This window comes from Artemia franciscana, chromosome 19 (assembly GCF_032884065.1).
Source record: "Artemia franciscana chromosome 19, ASM3288406v1, whole genome shotgun sequence".
NCBI lineage: Eukaryota > Metazoa > Arthropoda > Branchiopoda > Anostraca > Artemiidae > Artemia > Artemia franciscana.
The window spans coordinates 18,156,525-18,184,056 of NC_088881.1; the positions used below are offsets into that span (position 1 = coordinate 18,156,525).

At 35.4% G+C, this 27,532-nt stretch overlaps 1 protein-coding gene across 2 annotated transcripts in view; it reads left to right on the plus strand.

Moving 5' to 3' along the window:
- The window catches only part of LOC136039366 (alpha-mannosidase 2C1-like), a 158,329-nt gene that overhangs the window by 92,994 nt on the left and 37,803 nt on the right, over positions 1–27,532 (plus strand). For both annotated transcript variants that reach the window (XM_065723034.1, XM_065723035.1), the window contains exons 13-16: positions 10,234–10,468; positions 18,456–18,572; positions 23,478–23,633; positions 25,536–25,738. In XM_065723034.1, coding sequence (XP_065579106.1) covers positions 10,234–10,468; positions 18,456–18,572; positions 23,478–23,633; positions 25,536–25,738 — 711 coding nt within the window. The remainder of the gene's footprint in view (positions 1–10,233; positions 10,469–18,455; positions 18,573–23,477; positions 23,634–25,535; positions 25,739–27,532) is intronic.

Consider the following 27,532-nt stretch of genomic DNA (forward strand, 5'->3'; position numbering starts at 1 on the left):
GCACTTCGATGCACTACTCCGGACGACCAGTTCGGGTTCAAAAAGCACTCAGGGTGGGAACACGTTCACAGCGTTCTTGCAAATCTTCTTATTGATGTAGATAAAAATGGTGATCTTCTCGTCTTTGGAGCACTTGATGTTAGTAGACCCTTCGATTCTGGCATCCATGGCCATATCCTGCTCAAAGCTCTTCAGCGAGGTGTTTCCTCTTGCATCCTTTCCCCTGTTTACAGTATGTACAACAAGCTCTCGGCTGTTATCCTGATCCCCTCTCCGTCCGGCCATTTCCTTCTAAAGAAATGCTGAGTGTCAAGAAAGGCGTACGTCAAGGTGGCAAAACTTCTCGATCACTGTTTAATAACGCTATTATCGAAGCATAGCAAGTAATAAAGCCGTCCTGCTTTTTCCGTGGGATTCATTTTTCGCTGCTGAACTTTGCTGATGACATTCTTCATGTTTCTCGTTCGATATCTTTATTTCAACAAAATTACGACTCACTTGCAACGGCATACAAGCAGATCGGACTTTCCTTCAACGAATCTAAAACAGAACTTCTTTTCTTCAATGGTTCAAAAAATGAGCTTTAAATTAACCTCTCCGTTAAAATTGGCGACACTCTGATTAAGCCTTCTGAGTCCCTTACGTATCTTGGCCTTCCTATTTCTTCTACATTGAAGGACACACGCTCAGCACTGACAAACCACCTCTGTTCCCGTCTACGAGCGTCTTACGGATTACTTGTTGCCAGTAAGTATTGTTTCAACCGTCCTCTCCTTGCCCGGCTATACAATGCTTTTACTACCCCCCATCTGCTTGTTCTGGTTCCCTTCTGGAAAATATTCACAGTTACCGAAAAGAAAGCCATTTGCAGCGCATTTTACGGATATACTAAGTTTCTCCTGCGTCTCCCTTTGTGGCACAGCAATGGCGACATCTCCAGGAAATATAAGGTCACCAACCCTTCCATGGTCATAGAGAAAAGAATCTCCAAGTTCAGTGACAATGTTTTAAGAGCCAACCACCCCTGGACTAGTGTTGTTTTATAATATTTGTAGTGGAAGTGTATTTAAATTTTTGTGCTTTTCTTTCTTTTTCTTTTATATACTCCGTCTTTTCCGTTTTTGACGGATAATAAATTAATAATAATAATAATAATGTCAACAGATCTGGTCAGGATTTGAAATATGAGCTCTGAGACATGAAATCCTTCTAAATGTCAAATTTCTTATGTTAATCACTTAATTTCATTAAGTTCCAATTATGTTAATCACGTATCTAGAACGTGTGCTTATTCTTCCCATCAAGTTTTATCCCGATCTCTCCACTCTAAGTGTTTTCCAAGATTTCTGTTTCCCCCTATGTCCCCGGATCCAATTCGAGTCGAAAATGGAGCACCTGCGACATAAGATTCTTCTATATATATATATATATATATATATATATATATATATATATATATATATATATATATATATATATATATATATATATATATATATATATATATATATATATATATATATATATATATATATATATATATATATATATATATATATATATATATATATATATATATATATATATATCAAGTTTCATTAAGATCCGATCACCTGTTCGTAAGATAAAAATATCCCAATTTTCACGTTTTCCAAGAATTCTGTTTTCCCCCTCCAACTCCCCCCACAGTCATAGGATCTGGTCGGAATTTAAAATTAGAGCTTTAAAGCACAAGATCCTTCTAAATATCAAATTTCATTAAGATCTGGTCACCCGTTCGTAAGTTACAAATACCTCATTTTTCCGAATTACCCCCCCCCTCCCAACTCCACCAAAGAGAGCAGATGCGGTTCAGTTATGTCAGGCACGTATCTTAGACAGGTTTTTATTCTTCCCATCCAGTTTTATCCTGATCTCTCCGCTTTAAGTATTTTCTAAGATTTCCGGTCACCCCCAACTGCCCCCCCAATGACGCTGGATCCGGTTGAGATTCAAAATAAGAGATCTGAGTTACCAGGTCCTTCTAAATATGAAGTTTCATGAAGATCCGATCACTCCTTCGTAAGTTAAAAGTACGTCATTTTTCTAATTTTTTAGAATTAACCCCCCACCCCCCAATAGAGCAGATCCGTTCCAATTATGTCAATTACGTATCTAAGGCTTCTGCTTATTTTTCCCACCACGTTTCATCCCGATCCCTCCAATCTAAGCGTTTTCCATGATTTTAGGTTCCCCCTCCCAAACTCCCCCCAATGTCACCAGATCCGGTTTGTATTCAAAATAAGAGCTTTGAGACACGATATCCTTCTGAATATCAAATTTCATTGACATCGGACCGTTCGTAAGTTAAAAATACCTCATTTTTTCTAATTTTTCAGAATTAACCCCTCCCCCAACTACCCTAAAGAGAGCGTATCCGTTCCGGTTATGTCAATCATGTATCTGGGACTTGTGCTTATTTTTCCCACCAAGTTTCATCTCGATCCCTCCACTCTAAGTGTTTTCCAAGATTTTAGGTTCCCCCTCCCAATCCCCCCCCCCCAATGTCACCAGATCCGGTCAGAATTTAAAATAACAGCTTTGAGACACGATATCCTTCCAATCATTAAATTTCATTAAGATCTGATCAACCATTCGTAAGTTAAAAATACTTCATATTTTCATTTTTTTTCGATTTAACCGGCCCCCACTCCCCTCCAGATGGTCAAATCGAGAAAACGACTCTTTCTAATTTAATCTGGTCCGGTCCCTGATACGCCTGCCAAATTTCATCGTCCTAGCTTACCTGGAAGGGCCTAAAGTAGCAAAACCGGGACCGACAGACCGACAGATAGACCGACAGAATTTGCGATTGCTATATGTCACTTGATTAATACAAGTGCCATAAAAACAAAATTTGAAAATTAATTTTGGAAGATTTATTCCTTATATGAAGGGTTGCCCCCTCCTCATTACCTTTCTATTTCCGCTAAAACTGTTAGCGCTCTTGAAAAAGCTTCCTATTCTAATTAAAAAGCCTCTGTGTTTCAGTAAACATTCTTAAAAAATTGGGACAAACAGTCAAACTTTAGCGTAAAGAGCAAGGTATTAAGAACTATTAAGTATGAAACTGATATCTACTCCCTTACGATTTCTGGGAATATTTCTGTTCTACGCTGTTATTACAAAAGTAAAGAATAACAATTAACCCCAAAACAAGAAGAATTTGTTCCCTAGAGGAGCAGGATTGTCACTTCTTCATCCACACCTCCACCTCAAGGTCGCAAAAACTTCGGAGTGTGCTCATTGGATCAGAAATTGAGAGTTCTAGTCCTTTGTGAGGGGGTGAAATTTTCCGGGGGGATCCGTGGAGTTCTATATTCATGGGGGTATTTTCCGGGGGGTATGTTATGAAGGGGATGGGTATTTTCCAGTGGGTTAACGCCGGCCCCCAAAAAAGAACAAGTAAAGATTAAAAAAACGCTAATCTTCTTAATATAATACGTGTCAAACGAGGCATGTTCAATGCCGATAAAAACAAGAAAAGAATAGAAACGTCTAACAATAAGAAAAGGAAGAGAAGGAAGAGAATGTAAAGAAGAGAAGGTGAAAATAAGAATTGTTCGTCATTAAAGCTGAAAGTAATTAAAATCTAACCTGTATTAGGCTGGACTCTTATTACCTGGATTTGGTTAGTAGCTTAAACACATTTCGTTTGCTTTTTTTGTACTTGGAGGGGGGGGGTCTATTGTTTTTGATGTTCCTTTAAAGAAATTCTTTTTCTAGTTTTCTTATCTCTTCTTGCATTATTCTTGTTATTCCATTCTTCTGGTTTTGTCTTGGTTTCATTTTTATTCTTTTTTCTGCATTAATATAAATGATTAATAAATCTTCAAAGGAGTACAGCTCAAATTAAACATGCAAATCAAGCTTGAAACGAGCACAAATATTTTACTTTTGTAGCATAAATGAAACCCAAAACGAACAGAAACTAAATAAGCAACCATAGCAAACAAACAAACATGTACTAACGTAAATGAATAAATAAATATTAAAACGGATAAAGTCGAAATTAAGTATGCAGGTCAAGATTTGAAATGAACAAAAATCAATTCAAAGAAGAGTATGTGGAGTTACAACAGTGGAGTTAATCGTGGGGATGTTTGGGTGACGAAGTCGATCCCACCACTTTTGTGTATACGCCAGTGTCCAAACACTGAGCCTCTAAAAGTGACTGTTCACAAAGTAAATAAGGATTCTATGGATTCACTTTTGGCACATATCCCTCATAGAGTTGATATTCATAAGGGTGGATTTGGAAGTTCTATGGAAAAGTGAAATGTTTTCCTTTTTTCAGTTATTTTCTGTATTTGATTTGTTTGAAGGTTGGGTTGGACGTGCGAAGGGATAATTTGAATGAAATGAAGGGTAGTAACAAAATTACGAGTGAAGAAAGTTTTTTGTGTGTTTTTTTCTTTTTTGTTCATTTAGTTTTAGTTTGGAGAGAGTGTTTGCTTGGTTGTTGCATTTTGGTACTTACAGTGTCTATGGATTCCCGTGTTGTTTTTTCTTTCGTATTTCATGTTGAATTATCTGTGAGTCTTAGTGCTTTTATTTTTCAGTGGGAGAGGTATGGGGGGTACTCCTTGGCGTGAGGTCAATGCACGATAATGGTTAATCAAGCTCATGGGATCCGTGCATCTAAACTGGAAGAATTTGAAAGATTTTAGTTCCCCCAAATAAATATTTGTTTTCTCATGAAATAGCTAATAAAAACCAAAATATGAGGAAAATATTTTTTGGAACTGTCGTGGTTGGAGGAGTGGGCAAGGTGCGACGGAAATTTTTTTATTTGAATCGGGCACGGATATTCTTGGGGCTTGTGAAACATTTTTAGATGAAAACTCGGCAAATACAATATATATTAGCGATTCTTTCATGTAAATTCTTTCACGTAAGCAGAAATAAAAAAAAAAGCAAGTTGGTTTAGCAATACTAGTTAAAAATTATATTCCGGCGCGACTGAGAGAAGCATTTCTATATCTAAATGCTGAGATGGTTTTGAAAGCTGTATTGTTGAATGTTTTTTTTTACCAAATAATGAAAAAATTTTAATTGCTGTAATTTATCGTCCTCCCTCATCTAGCATGGCAGACTTTATTGACAAATTTGAAAACATGTTAAGCGTGATATCACATCTTCGAATGCCATTTTTATCCTTGGGGACTTCAATATTGATTTAATGGAATGCCTCCCATCAAGCCTGCAAAGGATTGACAGACATGTCCTTCAGTTTTTAGAATGTAACCTTTCACATGGTATGAGCCCAGTATGTTTTATTCCGACACGACTTACAAATTCATCTTTTTACTGATTGATAACATTTTTGCACCTTATTCATGTGAGGCTACATTCATGGTTATGGAAGATACGTCTGACCATTGTATTTTACTGTCAGACTTCGGAGCGCAAAAGATAGCCAATAAAGAAAACCCTATGAAAAGGAGAAATTTTTCAAAAGTAAATATGAATGAACTGAAATCTAGTCTTAGCAATATAGATTGGAGTGAAGTTACTAACGAGAATGATTCAAATACATCCTTGGATGTATTTGATGGCTTCATTGCCCATTTAGAGCTACATACCGGACAAGAAACTCACCCAAAAAACCTTGGATAAGTTTATCGCTTTTAAAATCTGTCAAGGAAGCAAATCGACTCTATAAGATAAAACTGAAATACCCCTCGGCTCATAATGTACAGCGATTCAAAAATTATAAAAATTTGCTGGTTAAAATTCTTAGAACAAGTGAACAAATTTATTATGAAAATTCATTTAAAAAATCGGATTCACCTCGGACTACATGGAAATTAATCAAGGAAAAAATTGGAAATAATACCTAAGAGATCACACCCTGAAGTGATCATAAATGAAAATGGTGTTGAATTGAAGGGGAAGGATGTTGTTGCAGATTATTTTTGTAATTACTTTTCCCATTTTAGTGCTACTGCTGATCTAGAATCCCCTGAATCTTTATTTGGTTCATATAAAGATTACCGTCATCCGAAAATTCTAGTATGTTCCTGGCCCTTGTTACTTTCGGTGAATTCGAGAAAGTAATTACGAATTTAAAACGTGGTAATTCCCTATGTCTAGATGGGCTCTCCACAAATATTCTGAAAGAACTTGCTTGTGTAATCCATGTCCCATTGCTTCATATTTTAAACGCATCTATATCATCAGGGATCTTTCCAGATGTATGGAAATCTGCACGAGTTATTCCAATTCCAATTTCTCCAATATCTAAGGTTCTAGAAAAATTATTCAAAAAAGAATTGTATCCTATTTTAATAAAAGGAATTTATTTACTAAAAATCAGTTTGGATTCAGGTCGGGTCATTCGATTGAACAAGCTATTGCTGCGCTAATTTTAGAGATTCATGATTTACTAAATGATGATAATCATGTGTCTGCTCTCTTCAATGATATAAAAAAGGCATTTGATACGCTAAACCATGAAATCTTGATGGAAAAAATTAATAAAACTGGTATTAGAGGTAAAGGCCTAGATCTAATAAAATTTTACCTGCACTGATGGAAAAAATCAGGTAGAAATAAATGGACATTTATCAAGCCATTCCGTTATTGATGATGTTGGAGTACCCCAGGGATCAGTATTGGGGCCTTTACTATTTTTGATCTATATAAATGACCTCCCAAGATGTTTACCCCAAGACAATAGCTTAGCAGTAATTTTTGCAGACGATACGGCTGCGACAGTAAAAGCTAAAACCCCATCTTTGTTGGTTGAGAAAATGGTGACATTAATGAAATCTTTTAATAAATAGTTTGCGTGTAACTGCCTAGCTCCGAACTTTTCTAAAACTGAATTCATGATTTGACTAAAATTGAATTCATGATCATGACAGCGGGCGATAAATAAAATTACCATAGATGAGTTAATTGTAAATCAAAGTAAAAAGAGTACATTCATTTCGTTACCTTGGGATTATTCTCGATGAGCCTTTATCTTTCCGTAAGCATTCTGATTATTTGAGATTTAAACTTGCATATCATTTGGGTTGTCCTCATAGATTGAAACAGGTGTTTCCTTTCTCCATCCTTAAAATTTTATACCATTCTCTAATTGAATCATATCTTAATTATTGCCCCATAGTTTATCTCAACACATTTATGGTCCATCTGCAACCTCTTCAGATAATTCAAAATAAGGCAATTAGAATTCTGGGTGCTTTTGTTCATCGCCCTGTGAGACTTAAAAATCTGTCAGAAACTCAAATTTTATATATTTTTCTCAATATACTTAATGTCAAACAACTGAAGGACTTGCATACAGCAATGTGGTATTATGATATCCAATCCTCAGCAAATTATTTCCATGATTTGGGTATAATTGGGACTCCCACTTCTCCTGCCCACTGCATCCGCTCCAAGAAGTATCGCCTTCCGCCAATCAAATCAGAAAGAGCTAGATTCTCAATCAGATACCAGATTCCTCATATTGCAAATAAACTTAACTTAGTAGAAATGTCCCGAAGTTTCAAAAGTCGATTTTCTTTGAAAAAAACATATTTCAAAAATAATTCTTTGCCTGGATGTCGGGATTGATTAATGATAGATTTTAGTATATATTTTGCTATGATAGATTTTAGTATATATTTTGCTGTGGTGTTCTTACGCTGGGGTGGTCTCCTCTATGATCTCCTACCTTGTATGTTTTTTTTTTGTCTTAGTTTTTTTCTCTTTTTGGAATTATTAGTATGACGAGACGTTGTGTTTTTTTTCTTCTATGCATTTGTACTGCCTCAGCCTTACGAGCTCTGCTTTCTGTTGGGGCATAATATTGTTTTTGTATATTTTTGATCTGAATTAATAAATATTGATTGATTGATTGATCGATTATTTTCTTACGTACTTATCACAAATTTGAAAAAAAAAGAAAGAAATATTTCTCCTTGTACTATAAAAATATTACATTGAGATGCCTACTGGTAAAGCAATTTTAGCCCACTACGCGACTGCGCGTGTGGACGGTTCCGACAGACAACAAGCTAAATGTATTCGATAAATCAGGTCCTAATCTAGATTTTTAGCCTGTTCGTAAAATAGGCTCTGATCATAACCGAAAACGCAAATGATAATGAAGCCGTTTAGTGGATTGAGAGTTGGGAGGGTCGCAGCACTCTTATTTTCAAACATTCACTAGGTTTTTCGTATTATTTTGGTTGTTGTTGATACTATGACAAGTAAAAATACACTACTCAACATAAAAATCGTTTTTAATAAAGTGCAAGTGACGCTCTGCCCTTTAAAAGGTTTAGGAGATGGTAGTCCTTGTCCCGTTTGTGGTATTTTATGTTCATTTTTTGATGTGATTATTCGCTTTAATTTCTTTTCTTTCTTGTGTTTCATTTGGTCATTGCTAATAATTTCTGTTCATTCTTAATTGGAAATTGATTGATACTTAGAAATTGAAATTTGATACTTAGAAGGATTACGTGTCTCAGAGCTTTTATTTTAAATCCCCACCGGATCCGGTGACATTGGAGGGAGTTGGAGGGGGAAACCTGAAATCTTGGAAAACGCTTAGAGTGGAGGATCGGGATGAAACTTCGTGGCAAAATTAAGCACAAGTCCCAGATACGTGATTGACATAACCTTAACGGATCTGCTCTCTTTGGGAGAGTTGGGGGGGGGGGGGGTAATTCGGAAAAATTAGAAAAAAGGAGATATTTTTTTAACTTATGAAGGGGTGATTAGATCTTGATGAAATTTAATATTTAGAAGGACCTCGTGTCACAGAGCTCTTAGTTTAAATCTTAACCGGATCCGTTGATATTGGGAGGAGTTGGAGGAGGAAACCGAAAATCTTGGAAAACGCTCAGAGTGGAGAGATCGTGATGATACTGGGTAGGAAGAATAAGCACAAGTCCAAGATACATGATTGACATAACCAGACTGGATTGGCTCTCTTTGGGGGAGTTGGAGGTGGGGGGGGGGTAATTCGGAAAAATTAGAAAAAATGATGTATTTTTATCTTACGAACGGGTGAGACACGAGAAGGACCTCGTGTTTCAGAGCTCTTTTTTTTAAATCCCGAGCGGAACCGGTGACATTCGGGGGAGGTTTGGAGGGGGGAACCGGAAATTTTGAAAAACGTTTAGAGTGTAGATATCGGGATGAAACTTGGTGGGAAGAAGAAGCACATGTTCTAGATACGTTATTGACATAACCGGACTGGATCCACCCTCTTTGGAGGAGTTGGGAGATTTACTAGTTTGGTCACTCCCAGATAAGCTAGGACTATGAAAGTTGTTGGCAGGCGTATCAGGGACCAGACTAGACTAAATTAGAAATAGTGTCTTCCTCGATTCGACCATCTGGGGGGGGGAGCGAACAAGATAGTCGAGAAGAATTTTATTTGTCTATAAAACAATTGATTGCTCTTCTTAAATATGGCTTGTGGTCTTGGGGTGTGATTCTCGCTTAGGGTACGAGAGGTTTCAGGTTCGAATCTTGGACCACTTATACGTGGTCAATATAGCGATCGCTGAAAGTTGGCAGGCGTATCAGGAACCCGACCAGATTAAACTAGAAATAGTCGTTTCCCCGATTTGACCATCTGGAGTGGAAGTACGGTTAATTCGGGAAAATTAGAAAAAAATAAGGTATTTTTGACTTACGAACGGGTTATCGGATCTTAATGAAATTTGATGTTTAGAAGGATCTTGTGTCTCAGAGCTCTTATTTTAAATCCCGACCGGATCTGGTGATACTGAGGGGAGTTGGAGGGGGAAGTCAGAAATTTTGGAAAACGTTTAGAGTAGAGAGATCGTAATGAAGCTTAGTGGGAAGAAGCTTTTGGCTCTTCCGACCTTGTGACAAGTGTCATATGAGCTCTTGGCTTTTGTTCTCTCTCTCTCTCTCTCTCTCTCTCTCTCTCTCTCTCTCTCTCTCTCTTTCTCTCTCTCCTTTTCTCTCTATCATTTTCTCTCGTGTGCGAATAGATCCCCACAAGCTTTAGTTTCTTGGACGCTCTTTAACGTGTCATTTGTCTGTATGTAGCATCTGTATTATGAAATGGACTGAAAAGAAATGGAATCAAAAATACGTATCCTCTCATCAAAGGATGAGTTTCTTCAAATTTGCCTCCTACACTTTGAAGGATGCTTAATTCAAAATTTCGTTTTGAAAACGAAATTTGAGCAAATATTCTTAGTTCTTTATTTCTAGTTTCTCTAATCGCTTAGAACAAGCCTGGAAGGATGTGCTTCTTAACCAGTTTCATGATGTTCTTCCTGGCTCCTGTATTAGGCGAGCGATTGACGATGCAGAAATTCTGTTTGAAAAATCCCTTACTGTGTGTACAGAAATTTCTGAATGGTGTCTTCAAGCCCTCAAAAAGAAAGAAAATGCTTCCTTTGCTGTTTTCAACCCATTACAGTGGGATAGAATATACTCATTTGTCGTAAGTCCTTTTTTTACAAGGAGGGGGAAGGGGGCTAGAAAATTCGATAAAATGTAATTATGCTATGTTAATCTAATAGAAACAACAATTAATTTCTGAAAGCTTACCAGCTTTTGACCTCTTCCTTTCAGTTACTTGAAAAAATATTCTATACAAATCCCAGTAATTTCCTGTTACTTTCCTGGTAAGTTTTAAATATTGTAGTCTTGTTTCCAAGTACAAAAACTGTCAGTCCATCCCGACTTACGACGCTTATCTATTAGCTAGACATTATCTGCTCCCTTTTTCCTCCACAAGAAAGAATGTTGTTGGACATAGCCTTGTTTATAAATTTTATAAATGGATATGTTATAAATAAACAAAGGATGCCCAGAGATATTGTAGGTCAGGAAACAAAATTTCGATCAAATGGATCTTCAGATATAACTATGTATTTGTTTTGACTCAATGGGGGGTTCTGTTTTGTTCCTCGACTTCGTAAGGGTTCAAGAAATGAATAGTTAGGCTGATCTTTACTTGACGGTTCTTCGTGGGTTTCAGACAGAACATAAGTTCCAATGCGGTTAGTACGAGTTTATCTTTAATTGAATAAGCAGTTGTCATTCTAAACCATGATATTCTTTTTAATAAAATGCCAGTATACGAAGGAGGGCACTAGATGTAATAAAATCATAACTTTCTGATCATCAGATTGTGGTTGATGTTGGTGGTCATTTGTCAAGTGTGGATGATCTTTATGATATTGGTGCCCCATAGGTCTTTATACAAAGATCCTCTTTTATTCTTGATGTTTATTAATGATCTTCCGAGATCGATACAGGAGAAAAATGGCATTGTGATTCTATTTGCAGATTACGTAGCTGTGTCTATGGTCTATGTTAATTAAAAATTTGGTTTTAAACACAACACCTTTAATTGACTACAAGTGGTTTGTCTGCAACAGTCTAGTTTCAATTTTCAGGAAAACCGATTTATGATACATGGTCGTTCAAAAAAAGACATTCCAATTTTTTTAACATAAGATTCGCAGAGTAGATTCTTATCGTTGTTTAGGAGTTTTATCGACCATCTTCTATCATTTCAACTTCATATTGACCCTTTACGTTAAATACCGCTACACTGAAATGAAACTATCCTACCTCCAAATGTTCCCCGATTGAAACTATCCTATTTCCAAAAATGGAAAAAAATTGAATTAGTGGTCTATCTTGTATGAAATTGTGTGCTGAATCCAAAATTTTCAGTCAAAATTGGCAACATGCCGCTATATGTCTTTCAAATCAACTTTTTCCTTCTTATCCTATGTTTCAAAGTCGCTTTTATCACACCCTGAAACTATTCCAAGTTCGTATTTGGACTTGAAATAGTTTCAAGCATTAGATTTTGATCTAATTTGAGATACTCTACAGTTCGATGTCTCCCCTATAACCTCTTTTTGAAATACTAAAAAAACAATCTTAAAATCATCAAAAGCTCTCCTGAAAAGTAGCGGTATTGGACATAGGATGGTTTTAATCAGAGCACGTTTAGAGGCATAATAGTTATATTCTAGTCTATCGAAACTCACTCAAAATATTGGCTCTGTGCATCTTTTAAAAGCAAAATTTCAGTCTTGTAAAGGCCTTATCCCTCTTTGATTGCATTTTCCTTAAATATTTTACAATTATTTATCTAAATAATTTTTCGACGCATATAAAACCACTTCATGTGCTTCAAAATAAAGCAGTAAGAATAATTAAAGGTCTATTCTTCTTCTTCGGCAGAAAATACTTGGACTCCATCCTTCGGGGTCCTCGTGGCTTCGAAGTTGGCTGATGCTCCTCTATGGTATTGATTTTTATTCTTCCAAGGGAGAAAGAAAACTACTTTATTAGTATTCAAAACTACTACGTTTCTTATATCATCCACTAAAACTTGAATATCGATCGGAGACAAAAAAGTCTTTTTTATTTTTGAATATTTGACTTTAAACGTATGAGAGATGTAAATATTGCAATATGGCATTTTAATATACAAACGAGAGATAGCCATTTCCACTGGAGGTTTCTGTTGATTCTACCTCCTTCTTTGGTTCTTAGGTATTCTTGAGTATGTTGGCTTCCTCCCGTCAATTCTGAAAGATTTAATTTTTCAATTAGAAATCAGATGCCGTTAATCATAGATAAATAAAGATTGATTGATAAAACCCTGACCGAGTCATTGCGACGTAGCCAGTAAAATATGAAAAAGTAGATATTGTTTAATTAGCTTTGACGATGGAGCAAAAGCACTTTATGTAGTCTTTTATATTGTTTGCGTTTATTTGTCTATGTTGGGGTTGTTTCATGTGCACTGCTTGCAAAACAATTACTTTTTTTCTCTCTTTTTTATCTTTTTCGTTCGAGCTTTTCATTTTCTAGTCTTTTGGTCCGTTTTTCATTTATTAATTTACTATTTATTATGTCTATGTGCTCAATCTTAACATTTTATACTCCCAACAATTATGACCTCTGCTCTCCGTTGGAGTTTAATACCATTTCGTTGTCGTGTTATATTGAGTTGAGTCAATAAGTCCATTCATTCATTCAGTTAGATTTCCTTCCAATTAATATATATTTAAATGAAGGTCAGATTTAGAGTTGGTTGGATATTTGTTAAATTATTTTGTTGCCATCACTTCATAAGAAATGGAAAAACTAGAGAGCCAGTTTTTGTTTCTTTTTTTCTATTTATTTTCAATCTATCATTCTATTTACTTTCATTTCATCATTTTCTTTCACATTTTCGTCATTTTCTCTTTATTTATTTTCATTTTTTCTCTACTTTCATTTATCATTCTTGAGTCATTACCTTACCCTGGAAATGAATTTAACTTGCTCGACTTATGGCTCCTGCCACATAATATGTGGCGTAGAGAACTTAAGGACACATCATTATTATTTGTGCCTTATGTAGTCAAATTTCAGTATTGTTATGTTTTTTCTTCTTTTTATTGTAATTATTGAGAAGAAGTTCCTTTATGAGCCTATTATAGCTTGCCTTAGCATGTCTTTCGCGACTTTTTGGACTGGAAAAAATGAACTTACCATATAATTTTTTCTGGCAGAAAGTTTTCATTATCATACACTATCTTTAGGTTACGTATGTATTGTACTGCCATCTAGAATTATACCAAAAATACGCGTTTGATGTTGATCTCCCCTAGTGGCCTCCATGACTGATCTCTTTTCCTTTACGAATCTTCCTGAAATTCATTAGAAATTAGTGTTTAGATCCTAAAGTTTTATAGAATACTAATATTGATAGTAATACACGCTATCTATTTTCATTTTATGTGTAAGCTAAGATGTCATACAAAGTGCCCTTCGGGCTAAAACAAGTTTGATTGGCTCCAAACGTGATAAGTACAGGGTGCCTTTTTAATTACTCGTGAAAGTAATACAGTTTCCTCATTATATGGCACTTTGCAAAAATTTTTCAGATAATATTTTATTCGATTTACATCATTTTGCATCCTTAGAATCGCACAGTAGATCTCACGATCTCAGACATGAAATGAATTTGTAATTGTTTCTAATTGTCATATGACTAGACAGGTAAATATTTTCACAGATGAGTTTAATAAGACTCTTGTAGTGTGAGTGACGACTACTATGCAACCCCCAGTCCAGCCAAGACCTGTGCACTAGCTCGTTCTTGGGTTAAGTTAGTACTTAGTGAGCACTAAGTGTGCTCAGTGTATAATAAAATCGTATGTGGTATAACATCACATATAAACATTTGGTGAGGTCTTGCAAGTCTAATCTTGCTGATTACATGTCTAAAGCTAAAAGCTAATCTTGCACAGATATTACACAAATGTGCTAACATTACAAAGTAGTAAAAGTTCTCAAACTTTTTATGAGGTGTGAAGGACACTTGTGTAGAATTGGCGAGGAATTACATAAGAGACTAGTTTTTACTGGTATAATCCTGTATGTTCAGATTTCTCACATCGGGAAACTTCAAGATAAAGGAAAGAAACCTTTACTTTGGAGCTCAATTGTTTACTCTTCATCATTGATAAGTTGAGAAGTCGAAAACTTCAGGAGAGGCAACTAGCTGCGACGAAGGAGTATCGCTGTGCTCTGAAATAAAGCTAAGAGTGAACAGTGCGGATCCATTGTATCGGCTTAACTGGTTATCACCTGAAGCTACATTGTCTAGTTCTATTTCTTCTATAATTCCTTTTTTCCACATATCCAAGGACTATTTCAGTGAGACGGGTTGTGAGGTCCTTAAAAGAGAGTTAAGGCGGCTATCACTATTCAAGAAAGATCTGGGTGAAGGAAAACTGTCAGTTCTGCAGTTTCTGGAACTCACCGTCCTTCCTCAGGGCTAAATCACTTGAGCTTGTTTCATTGCTCCTAAATCTTTTGCTTTGATTGCATTTACAGTTACTTGAATTATTGAAAGATCATTTATGTAGTATGAACTGAATTGATACCTTTATTCTTTACCTAGAGTCAATGCTGAAACCGATGTTGTAATATCCTATTAGCTATACAATTGTCTTGGTCCTCTGAATAAAAAACAAACAAAAACTGTTTTGTTTTAAATTTTAGATATAGCTATATTCATCTTGCCAAGCACTATTTTGAAGAGTTGGAAAACTGTAAATCTTATAGTACGCAAAACGGACGCATCTTTAGGCTTGCGTTATTTGTTATTGGCACAATTTAGAAATGACATTGGCTGGCCATTCTCGAGCAACACTTTAATGTTAATTGAACGTTTTGCAAAACACCGAAAAGGCGAAGAAGAGAAACCTATCTCAAACACAGGTGAAATAAAAATAAACCCTCTGACTTTGTGTCAAACCAAAGAGTCATGAGATCTACAGACTCATGTGCGCGTGTTTTCCGAAGTACAACAAGAGCAAATTTTGTTATGAAGTTAGTACTTTTGCACAGTAGTACTTGTTGGTGGTTGTGACTAGTGCCATTGATTTGGTTCACGCGCCAGTCCTGGATAAGTGCCTATTGTTTTAAACTTTAGGAAACTATCGCTTTCAAATCCTAACCATTTTGTTAGCATTGCCCGAATCTATGAATTTTTTTGATAAAATCTTAGACTGTTGTGAAAAAATTAAGAGAATTTTGAATTAAAAAATTTAAAGTTGCATAGGAGAAACTTCCTAATTGTTAATTTTAGAAATAGCTACCAGGTTTTGTTTTTATTTTTCATATCTTATGTCGGGACTTCTTTTCTTATTTGGAAACTAGTAGGGAGTCATACTGTTTTTTTGTTAATCTGACTTTCATATTGAATTTTATTTCATTTCGTTGACCTGAAGCTTGAGCAAATTTTAATATTATCGCTTAAGTAGTACTTTTTGTAAAGATATACAATTGTTTGCCTAACTTTATTTGTCACTTGCCACTGGTTATTTACTTGCTTATGTAAATATTATTGAATATTCCCATTGTATATGCAAATGTTTCGTCTCTTTTGCTTTCAGTGGGAATTACAAATTTATTATGAGTATAAAAGGAACTTTTATCCGAATAAATAATACAAAATACATTCCCAAACTCCTATGCTGCCCCTAGATCAGCACATAGAGGACATGACAGTCTATTTATCGCTACCAACAACAATAAATGCTTCAATAATTTTTACCTCGTTTGTACGAAAACCTTTGGTGAAGTTCCTGGCCTTTTGTTACAAAAACGTAGTTTTTGTCTATAGTTATAACGGTAGTATCATACAAACGTTATCTTCATATTTTGAAGTCCCGTCTGGGTGGTTAAACCTGCCCTCTTCTGAATTCTATGTTTCAGAGGGGACAGAACTTTAACTTATTACTTAGATTCTAGAATAAAACTATAGGCTTTTAAAATAAAAGTAGCAAATAAATAAACAAATCAAGAGACTACGCTCGACACATAATTTGAAATGAGGAAATCCAAGAAAATAGAAGGTAATTTTGTTAACCATATTTAAGACTATACAGGAATTACAGACGCTGGTCATTTCAGTATGAATCTTAAAACATCTTCAAGACTTCATAGGCATAAATACCATAGATGAAATGGAAAATATGCTGTTCTTGTTCTTGAAAGGAGCCAATTTTAGCATTTTAGTAAATTTTAGATATTCGACTGATAGTATAGACGACCTCTCCAATTTTAGCGTAGATTTGTGGGAATAAGCATAACACAAAATTCTAGAAGCAAGAACTCCTATCAAATGCAAGCAGCCAGTACAAAGATCTCGTAAAAGCTTCGTCCGTGAAAGAATTAGCCGTCAGAAAAACGGGAATTTTAACATACTGCTTATGCTGTATAAAAATCTTAAGCAGAATCTAGGGCCAAAACGTTTCAAACAATGGATTCTTTAGAGAGCCTGTAACGCTAGTGGACTTATAGTACTTATAGTACTATATAAGTACTAAATTGGGTATAAGGACATAATTGGGTATATACGGGTATAAATTGGGTATAATAAGAATAAGTTTCTTATAGTACAAACAAAAGCCTTTGACATAATTTAATAAGCACTACATGTTTCGGCAATATATAAGAAGAAATTGCATTTCCAAAATGTGCCACTCCAGAATATGTATCAGTAATAGAAAATTCCACTTTTTTCTCATGCAAGTCAACAGTTGAAAATTATTAATAGTTTTTAATTAAGGTGAAAGAGCTCTATTGTCCGTATAGGTAAAGTGAAAAGTTTAGCGAGGCTCAAGTACATACGCCATCCTTTCATCAACTCTTGGTTAACGCGATTGCATATCCCAGTTTTTATTAGTTGCGCTCTTAATACGTTGTATAACAAGTTCTTTTTGTGTTTATTAGTAAAGTTTCTAGCCTATTTTACTAAAAGTAAGTTGTAGTCTGCTGTTATAACAGTAAAAATACAACAACGGTATCTTCATCTTTTGAAGTCTCTTCGCCATGCTACATATCATCCTTTTCTGAAATAAACGCTAAAGAATTAGTATTTCTTTGCCGGTCTCCTTTGCAGTCTTAAAGTACTAAATGAGATCTTCGTACGTATTACCTCAGAATATTTTCTTTGAACTGTTTCATATAGAAGATAGAAAATTGAACTAGTGCTAAAGGTTGTAACTATATAAGCTACTCTGAAGTCTGGTTAATTTGGCCAACTTCAGAGTTATTTTGAGGAAATTTTTTTTTGGAAATCATCTCTGGACGCTACATGTTCTGAAATGAGTTTGATAGAATGTTCTTGAATAACCCAAAGTGGTTACAAATATTTTCGCCAGTGGGAATTTTTTTTATAAATATGCAAGTGAATTTGACCAACTCCATGCTCAATTTTATTTAAAGAGGCTCTTAATTTTCAAATACCTAAGCAAGCAAATAGAGAAAATCTTGGATTTTTGTTCTCCTTATATAAAAGTACAGTTCAAAGAAAAAAGCAGGATGTCTTCTGTGTTTCTCCTTGGTCGTTTATTTTGTGGTGCTTTTCTGCCGTTCTGCCTTTTTCTTTTGTTTCCGACTTTCTGTCTTTCTCTGTTATTTTTCGTTGATTTTTTTTTTGTCCGAACTCACTTTTTTGACCTCGTATGGCTTTTCATTTGCGGGTGAAACAGAATTATTTTCAATATTTAAACTTCATGAGGCTGATTTTCAACAGTACGAATTTATTTGGTAAATCTACCCATCATATTTTTTTGGAACGTGCATTGAAGAAATCGGCGATCAAGGGTCTGTTTTTTTTTGTTTTTGTTTTTTTAGTTCAATCTTTATTACTTCTTTCGCAGCGTTTTCGGTAGTTGATTTAAATACACTGCAGCTTGTAGTCTACGGTTTCTTTCAATTGCAGCCAGTCGAGAAACAATTATTTCTATTATGGTATTTATTCATTTATTTACATATTTATTATTTGATCTAGCTCTGCTTCCCTATGAAACTTGCAGAAAATTTGTATTTTTATTCCATCATTAATAGCTTAAAAGATGCTTAAATGACAAAATAGCTTGTTTATTTTTTTTTAGGATAAAAATATTGCCATTCCTGGCTGTAGTATTACATATGGATACCCGGAGGGAGCTGTGGATATTATATCTGAGAAAAGTACTTCTGAGCAAATTATGTCCGAGATCGCCAACGCAGTAAGTATGATAGAGCATGGTTTTAACAAGACAAAACTTCTATTGTTTTGCTGGCTCTTTGATTGGGTAAGACACTCCCCTTCTCAATAAAAATAATTCATATTGGTCACAATAGTGGCCAAAGAACAGACAACTCTTTTCGGAGCCAAACTTAAAAATAGAAAGTTGGAAGGCATCATAAAAGAATATCTGCTCTTTGTTGTAAAGAAAATAAAAAATCAACTAAAAGAGCCATTGAAACTTAACACGAAAATTATTTCATATATAATTATGTAATCGGGGTTTCCCCCACCTCAACCACCTGTTCTTTACACTAAAGTTTTATTATGCTTTAAAAGGTTTTATAGTGCTTAAGTGCCTTTCATTCCAGTTCAATGGATCTTGTATTTGAGCACTCATTCTCAAAGAAATGAAAAAAAAAATCATACTTGAGAGTAAAGACTGGGATGTTTAGAAGGGACCAGCCCCCCTCTTATATATGAAATAATTTTTGCTAGTTTTAAGTTTTAATAATGCTCTTTGTTTTCAGTTGAAAAACTTGTCTTTTTTATATTTAATTCATTTAAAAAAAATTATTAAAAAGGCAAAATAAATTCAAATAATCATCCAAGCGTAAAACTACCACAGATCACTAATCAATGCACAAATTAAACTCAAAATGAACAGAAATTACAATAAATAGCCGAGTTAAACTCAAGGCGAGCAAAATTAACAGGAGTAGGGCTGATAACCCGTATGCCTTCTCAAGACCAGAACACAGTTTGCGCTTTACTGAAAAAAATAAACGAAAAGATGACCGTGGATTGTCAGTTAAATTGACATATACTGACACTTCTTCGTTAAGGTTTTTATATTTTTTTCATTTATTAAAGTAAGAAAGGTGAAAACATTTCAATAGTATTTTGTTTTCAGTAAGGCGCAAATTGTGTTCTGGTCTTGAGACGGATAGGGGTTATCAGCCCTACTCATGTTGAAGGATTCCCCCTTGATATATCCAGTAAAACGTTTTAACAAGTAAAAACAAAGTGAAAACATTTTAAATATATTTTTATTTCAGTAAAGTGAAAATTGTCTTCTGCTCTTGAGAAGACATGGGGGTTGTCAGCCCTGCTCATGTTAATTTTGCTTGTTTTGAGTTTGAATCGGTTATTTATTGTACAATTTAAATATTTTAGCTTTTACCTTTAATAAATTAAGAATTATTAAAATTTTAAGGAATACATATATCAGTGTATTTATACTAAACTGACAATCCACAGCCATTTTTTTTAGTAAAGTGCAAACTATGTTCCGGTCTTGAGAAGGTAGGGGGGTTGTCAAAGACATAATTTCCAGACCTTTCAACTACACTGAGCAAAATGGCTATTTCAAAATTTTGATTAGATGTGTTTTGGGAATTGATGGCCGTGGGGGGGGGGGATTGTTGTCCTTCAGTCACTTTTGACTAATAAAAAGGGCACTAGCTTTTTCAATTTCCAATCGAATGAGTCTTTTTCGAAGTTCCTATGACAGCAAATGTCCATCTCAAAATTTCAGATACATTAATATCAGATACATTACGAGGAAATACGAGGTTTGGAGAGATGGGGATTATTCACCCTCCGACCACTCTGAATGTTAAAAAGGGCCCTAGAACTTCAGATTACCAATCCAACGAGCCTCCGCCAAAGTTTCTGCGATCACCCTTTCTATATATACCTTTTTGTCCTCAGGGCATAAGCTACTATGCCCTGAGGGCTGTTGGGGGCTTGTCATCCTTAAAGACATAATTTCCGGAATTTTCAATTATACTGAACATAATGGCTATCTCAAAATTTTGATTAGATATGTTTGGGGAAATGTTGGGCGTGGGAGAAGTGGTTAGTTGCCCTCTAATCACCTTCGGCTATTAAAAAGGGCGCTAACCCTATCAATCTCTTATCGAATGATCTCTTTTTAAAGTATCTACGACAACAAATGACCATCTCAAAATTTCTACCAGGCGCGTTTCGGGAAAATACGAGGTGTGGGGGTTATCCACCCTCCGAACACTCTGAATCTTAAGCAGGGCACTAGAAAATTTTATTACCAATACAATGAGGCCCCTCCGAAATTTATATGACCACCCTTTCTATATATACCTAATTTGCCCCCAGGGAATAACTTACAACCCTCACCCTGAAGGGCCTGCGGGGGTCGTCATCCTCAAAGACATAATTCCGGAGCTTCCAATTATGTTGAACAAAATGGCTATCTCAAAATTTTGATTGGATGTTTTTGGGGGAATGGTGGGCTTGGGAGGGGGGTTTGTTCAATCTCCAATCATTTTCGGCTATTAAAAATAGCCTTCTCAGTTTCCAATCGAGTGAGTGTTCTTCGAAGTTTCTACGACAACAAATGGCCATCTCAAAATTTCTATCAGATGCATTTCGGGAACTCTTACCCAGAGGGCTCTGAGGGGGGGGGGATTATCCTCAAAGACATAATTTTCAGATCTTTCATTTACGTTGAACGAAATGGCTATCTCAAAATTTTTATTGGATGTGTTTAAGGAAATGGTGGGCGTGGGAGGCGGTTAGTTGCCCTCCAATCATTTTCGAGTATTAAAACTAGCCCTTTCGATTTCCAATCGAATGAGCCTTTTTCGAAGTTCCTATGACAACAAATAGCAAGCGCAAAATTTAGATCAGATGCATTTCGGGAACCCTTGCCCTAAGGCTCGAGGGGGGGGGCATACTCAACGACATAATTTTCAGACCTTTCATTTATGTTGAACAAATGACTATTTAAAAATTCTAATTGGATATGTTTGGGAAAATGGTGGGAATGGGAGAGGGGTTTGTTGCCCTCCGATCACTTTCAACTATTTATTAGTATTATTTAAGAATTAACGACGCTTCTTGACTACTAAGGTCCCTGCGTCGGCCCTGCAGTGCATTCCTGTAGCGTGATTCGATCTCTGGGTCCCGTATTACCAAGCTAAGGTCAAATCCACTGCGCCACCACAGGACACACTTTCAACTATTAAAAATCGCCCTTGTAATTTTAAATCAAATGAGCCTTTTTAGAAGTTTTACGACAACAAATGATCATCTCAAAAATTCTATCAGATGCATTTCAGGAAAATACTAGGTGTCGGGGGGAGGGGGAGTATCATCCCTCTGATCATTCTGAATCTTAAGAAGGACACTAGCACTTCTGATTACCCACCCGATGAGCCCTCTCCAAACTTTATACAATCACCCTTTCTATATATACCTTATATTCCCCCCGGGCATAACTCAAACCCTTGTCCTGAGGGTTTTGGGTGGAGGGGATCATCCTCTAAGACATTATTTCCTAACAAGTGCCCTCTAATCGCTTTCGACTATTAAAAAAGGCACTAACCCTATCAATTTCCAATCGAATGAGCCTTTTTTGAAGTTTCCAACACAACAAATAGCCATCTCAAAATTTCTATCAGATGTATTTTGGAAAAATACGAATGCGGAGGGGGGGGGGGTATCCACAATCCCATCACCCTATATTTCAAAAAGCGCACTAAATCATCTGATTAGCAATCCAATGAACCCCTTCCGAGGTTTGCACTATCATCTTTTCTATATAAACCTTACATGCTCTCAGGGTATAACTTACAAGCCTAACCCCGAGGGCTTTTGGGTGGGGTCGTCCTCAAAGACATAGTTTTCGGACCTTTCAACTACGTTGAGCAAAATGGCTATCTCAAAATTTTGATTTGATGTGTTTGGGGAAATGGTTTGCGTGGAAGGGGTGTTAGTTGTCCTCCAATCACTTTCGACTATTAAAAATGGCACAAGCCCTTCCAATTTCCAATCAAATGAGCCCTTTTTGAAGCTACGATACGAAGTACCCTTGTCTAAAAGAAAAAAAAATAATACCTTATGCCCACATCGCTCTTTACTTACAAGGCTATTGTGCTGCCTATAATTTATGATTGTTTTTCAAATCATGCCCAAGCCTAGCAAAGGTATAATAACGGCTGCCGACCTCATAAACCCTGCGAAGAACGGACAAATTGTATGATTTAGGATCCTTTCCCTTGGGGCTGCATGGATTTCCCCCTCCCCCTGAAGGCACTTTGTATTAATCTTTTGATCACCATTAATGAAATAGATATCTAAAAATTTTAAATCGAAGCAGAGGGGGCTGTAAGGCTGTCTGGGGATTAAAAAAGGCAATAGATGGGTTGTAGTTAGCCTCTAATCATTAAAAGGGCGCTAGAACTTTTGATTTCTGATCGAATAAGCCCTTCTCTGCTTTCTGCAATCATCTTTTCTATATGAAGAGATATGGGAGGCTTAATAAATGGGACGTCCTCTGCTCTTTGCTTAGTCAACGTTAATACAATGACCCCGATTTTGTTCAACTGCACAACGCTACACAGTACCTCTTCTCAGTGCAAAATGCTTGTTTGGAGAAAGCGAACATAACTAAAGAAAGCACTTTTTTTACGATATAAATTGTTTGAGCTTCTGAGTTGAAACTGAAGACGAATAGAATCTGTTAAATACAGGACACATTTACTCTCTTCTTCCATGGACATTTGGAGGCAATTTAAAGGCAATATTATTAGAGAATCTTTAAAGCAAGTGAATTTCGGTTTTCAAATTGACCATCTTTTCAATTCGTAATATTCTTAATTTTCAGGATGTGGTACAGCACTTTAGCCTGTAATTTCTTATTTCTGTTTTAACAAGGATTTCAGAGAAAAGAGAATCATATGCCACTGTTTGAAGTACATTAATCAAAGCGGCTGAAGCTAACTTTGATAAGCTGTGTATAGAACTATTTAAATTGGGAATCTCCCAAGTTCATAATTTTCTCTTTTGTGTTTAGTACTTTGTCCAATAAAGTACCCATTACCTTGTCCAGTAAGTTTATTGTGCTATAAATCTTTTTTTATAGCAATTCAAAGGGAAGAAAAGCTTAAATTGCTTTGTTCTCAGCACATTGAATAAGTTGGCTGAAGCTAATTTCAATATCTTATCTGTACAACTGTCCGAAGACACAAAGCATGATGTTCATTCTGTTCAATTTGTCGCTGGAATGATTCACAAAAAGGTAAGTCCTGTTCTCTGTCGAGTGAATTCTGCGTGTAACAAGCGGACATTAAAAAAAGAAAAAAAAGAGGGGTAATTTGATAATTCCTGACTGAGGAAACTGTTTTTTCTAGTTAAATTCTATTAACTGTTCCGAAATCTACTCTAAGATAATAGGATTTTCTGCCATACGATATTATATTTTATTTATTTTTTGAGTGTTTTGTTTTCTCAAATGGTTCCTGCAGTCCGCGAGTGCTGAGGTTCCATATTTTTCTGAAAGAAATTCACTTTATTGCTAAAGCTTTTTTTTAAATTTGGACTACTAGCTTTGTCCACATTTAGAAAATAATTTTTGGTTCACATGTTTGTGAAACCCAAACACTACCTATTGAACCATCGGAGATGATTGGCTTTTCGAGCAATGGATGGATCGATATGTGCATTCTTGATGTATTTTAATTGTAATGTCTTTTACTTGTAATGTAAAATGTTATTGTTATTGTAATTGTAATGTATGTAATGTGTGCAGTATATGTAATGTTATTGTAATGTAATTTGTAATGCATTATAATGTATTTTAATTGTTTGATGTGAATAGGATCGAATAGGAATTATTGAATTTAACGGTAATGACGGATGCAAGAATCTTGATTTCCTAGGAAGACTTAAAATATTTTTCTTGTGCTGATTCCGAATCTTATCTGTAAGTTTAATTTTGTCGTACGTCTCTTATTGTCCCATCATATAGACCGTCCTGTTTTTCTTCTTCCTCGAAACAACTTCCAAAAATTTATGATTAACTATGAAATCATGCTTATAGTAGCAGGTGTGGCATAGTAAAGAGCGGACCATGGACTACATTGGCCTAAATCTTAAAAATGCGTTTTAAGGGAAACTGCCTTGTGGGTTAATAATATTTTGAAAATAGACATTTTATTTAGATTTAACAAAAAAATAATTTTTGATGACGAGAAGAAACGATGAGCATTCTATTGAGTTTTTCATTATCGAATGCCTTAAACTAGAGCATTACAGTTCCCCATCTTTAAAATCGAGTAAAAACTGATTTAACTTTAAGGCAGTATGACTGTTGTGTCTTCTTCCATTTTTCTCCCTAAGGTAATCATAAAAAACCAGAGGTTGTAGATAATAAAGAGGGGGGTTATTTTAATGGAAAATAAAAGATCTAATTTGGTTAAGTCAAGAAAGAGATCATGATACAACAAAGCGCCATTTCCTGTCACAAAACAAAAAATTTGGCAAAATAGGCCAAAAATGACAGTGGGTGAAAATTCTGAGATAGATATTACATCAGAAACTATTTAATAGCTATATATTATATTCATCCTTTCCTAAATTTCTCCCAAAATATAAAGGGTCTTTTATGCTTTTTTTCTATAATTTATCCTTCAATGCACGTTCCAGACAATGCTTCTCAACCCGCGCTTCCCCCTTCAAATGGCGCTGAATTTTAATATACCCAGACAAAATTCGTGGTTTGGAAATATTTTGGAGTCTGACAAGTTCCGTACATGTTAGCATTAACAAAACATATATTTCCCAAGATTCGAGTTTTAGGAAGTAGATATTGGTGGTAAAGGTGCATACATATATGACCCAGAAATAAACACTTCGTTTCAATTGCCATTTAACGCTCTATCTAAATAGAACAATCATTTTTTTTTTTCACAATTAATGAGGTTTAAATCAAAATAGAAAACGTTCTCTGATAAAATAAATCAAACATCACCATTCTAAATGAACTACTTAATAGGTATCTTGGACAAACTTCTTCTATTTTTGAAGAAAGTATTTGAGTTAAGTGCAAGGATATTTCCAGGAATTGACATTTCCATACTCAACTATTTTTAGCGCGCAGATGGCAATGCGATGAATGGTTAAACTCTTAGCACTTTTCTAGGCCATGAGAGATGCAATATACCGAAAGCTTTATGCAAAGCTTGCCCGTTTCTTGCATGATCAAAGGGCGACAGCTATTTGTGCTGGTAGAGAAGTGGTTCATGTTGCTCTGAAGTCCTATGAAAAAGCACTATGGGGAAAATGGAACTTTGAAAGTCAATTGGAGCAGCGCTATCAGGAGCAGCAGCAACTGAGTAATATGGAGTAAGTTCCTATCTTTTAAATTCTGGTTCTTTGGAACGCCATATTGTGCATACTTTAAGAGTCTTTTGGACAATTCAGTTGGTTTTTGTTTAAAATCCATTATATCTATTGTTAAATTTTTGGGAAATTTTTAATATGTGTTCCTATGTTAGGTGTGTTATTGTGAGTTCTGTCACTAAGCTTTGATTTCCTGTCCCAACTAATCCGTAATAGAATCTAATTTTAAAACTTTTATTTCTTGAGAAGAGAGTTTTCTGAAGGGAGAGAGGGTGAGGAAGGAACATAAGAACGCCTTTCTGAGCGCAACTTTGACCTTTAGGTTAATTATCGTTCAATTAGCTCATCAAATTTCTAAATTAGCAAAAGCCATTGTGCTGTAATTTTACATTAGAAATGCTCATTGTTAGAAAATGCAAAATATATCTATTCCTCAATACTTAAAACCATTTCAGCTAAAACCAAAGGATTTTTTTGTAAGATTTCACTTGATTAGGAGCATAAATTGATATTAGAAGAGGTGAGAATCATTTACTATATTTCGGATCCCATAACGCTACCTATTTCCTTTATTAATCGGAAAGTTTTGCTTCTGTAAAAAATGTAGCGAAAAGGCGGTCAAATTTATTTGACCTGCTCTGCTTTGAATTAAAGTTAAGCGAAATAAGTCACATTTTGTAATTATTTCTGTGTCTTATTAATCGGATAGGTACCGTTCAGCATATACCCATTTGATTTAACTATGCTGTTTAATATGATGATGAGAAATAATTTGAGAGTGACAATATTTGCTTTTGTAGCCTATTTGCTTTTAAATTTGGATGTCTAGTTATAATGACTACGCAGCTTCAGCATGTTTAAACTCAGCAGGTTTTTTTGAAAGGACTAATAGAAGTTTATTTTAAGCAGAAGGATTACTAGCCAAAGGGGGGGGGGGTATTGATTTTACTGGCAGGTAGAGCCGTATCCAGGTTTTTTTTGGAGGTGGTTACAAAAGGATTTTTGAGGCGTAGGGGGGTATATTTATACAAAAGGATATTTATTTTTGTTGCATTTTTTAAGAGTTGGGTAAAAAAAAATTTTGGGGGGGTTGAATCCCCCATAACGTCTAACGTCGGAAATATCTAAAATTACTCGCAAAAATCCAGTATTTTGTCCTTGGCGGAAGACTAAGTCAAATAATTTATCCAGATTTATTTAAATTACCACTCCGGAAAAAAGGCTTATAGCATAGAGGACAGACTGGTACGAGAAAGTGGAATAAAGTTTAGTCAAAGCACGTTTACTGAACTACTCTCAATTTGTGACAAATTCTGTTATCAGGCCTAAAATTTCATAAAGAGGACTCTTAACGACATTTCTAGTAGGAAAATGTCTTCTGCAAATGTTTTCCAAGTGTCTCAGAACTCAAAAATTTCCATGTTTGTAGTGCTAAAAAAATTTAGCAAAATGCAAAAATCGCAAATTGTAAGATTTCTTTAAACGTTAAAACTTCTACACATATAAGCCAAATTTGAATTTGGTACGGTGCTCAAAACTCTATATTTAGGGTCTAAACGTCGAAAAGCCTGTTGTTTTTAAGATGCGTAGCTAATACTTTTTACAAGCTTCTAGGGGCCAAAGAAAGTTTTACTTGCCATACTGGGAATTATTAACAAGATAAATGTGATGGCAATAACCTATTGGTTTCCTTAAAGCAAGGTGGACTTCAAAAGCTCTTTGCAGAGCAAAACTGTATGCATTTAATGAATAACTGTATTTTAACTAGAATAAGACATAGCAAATTGCATGGAGGGA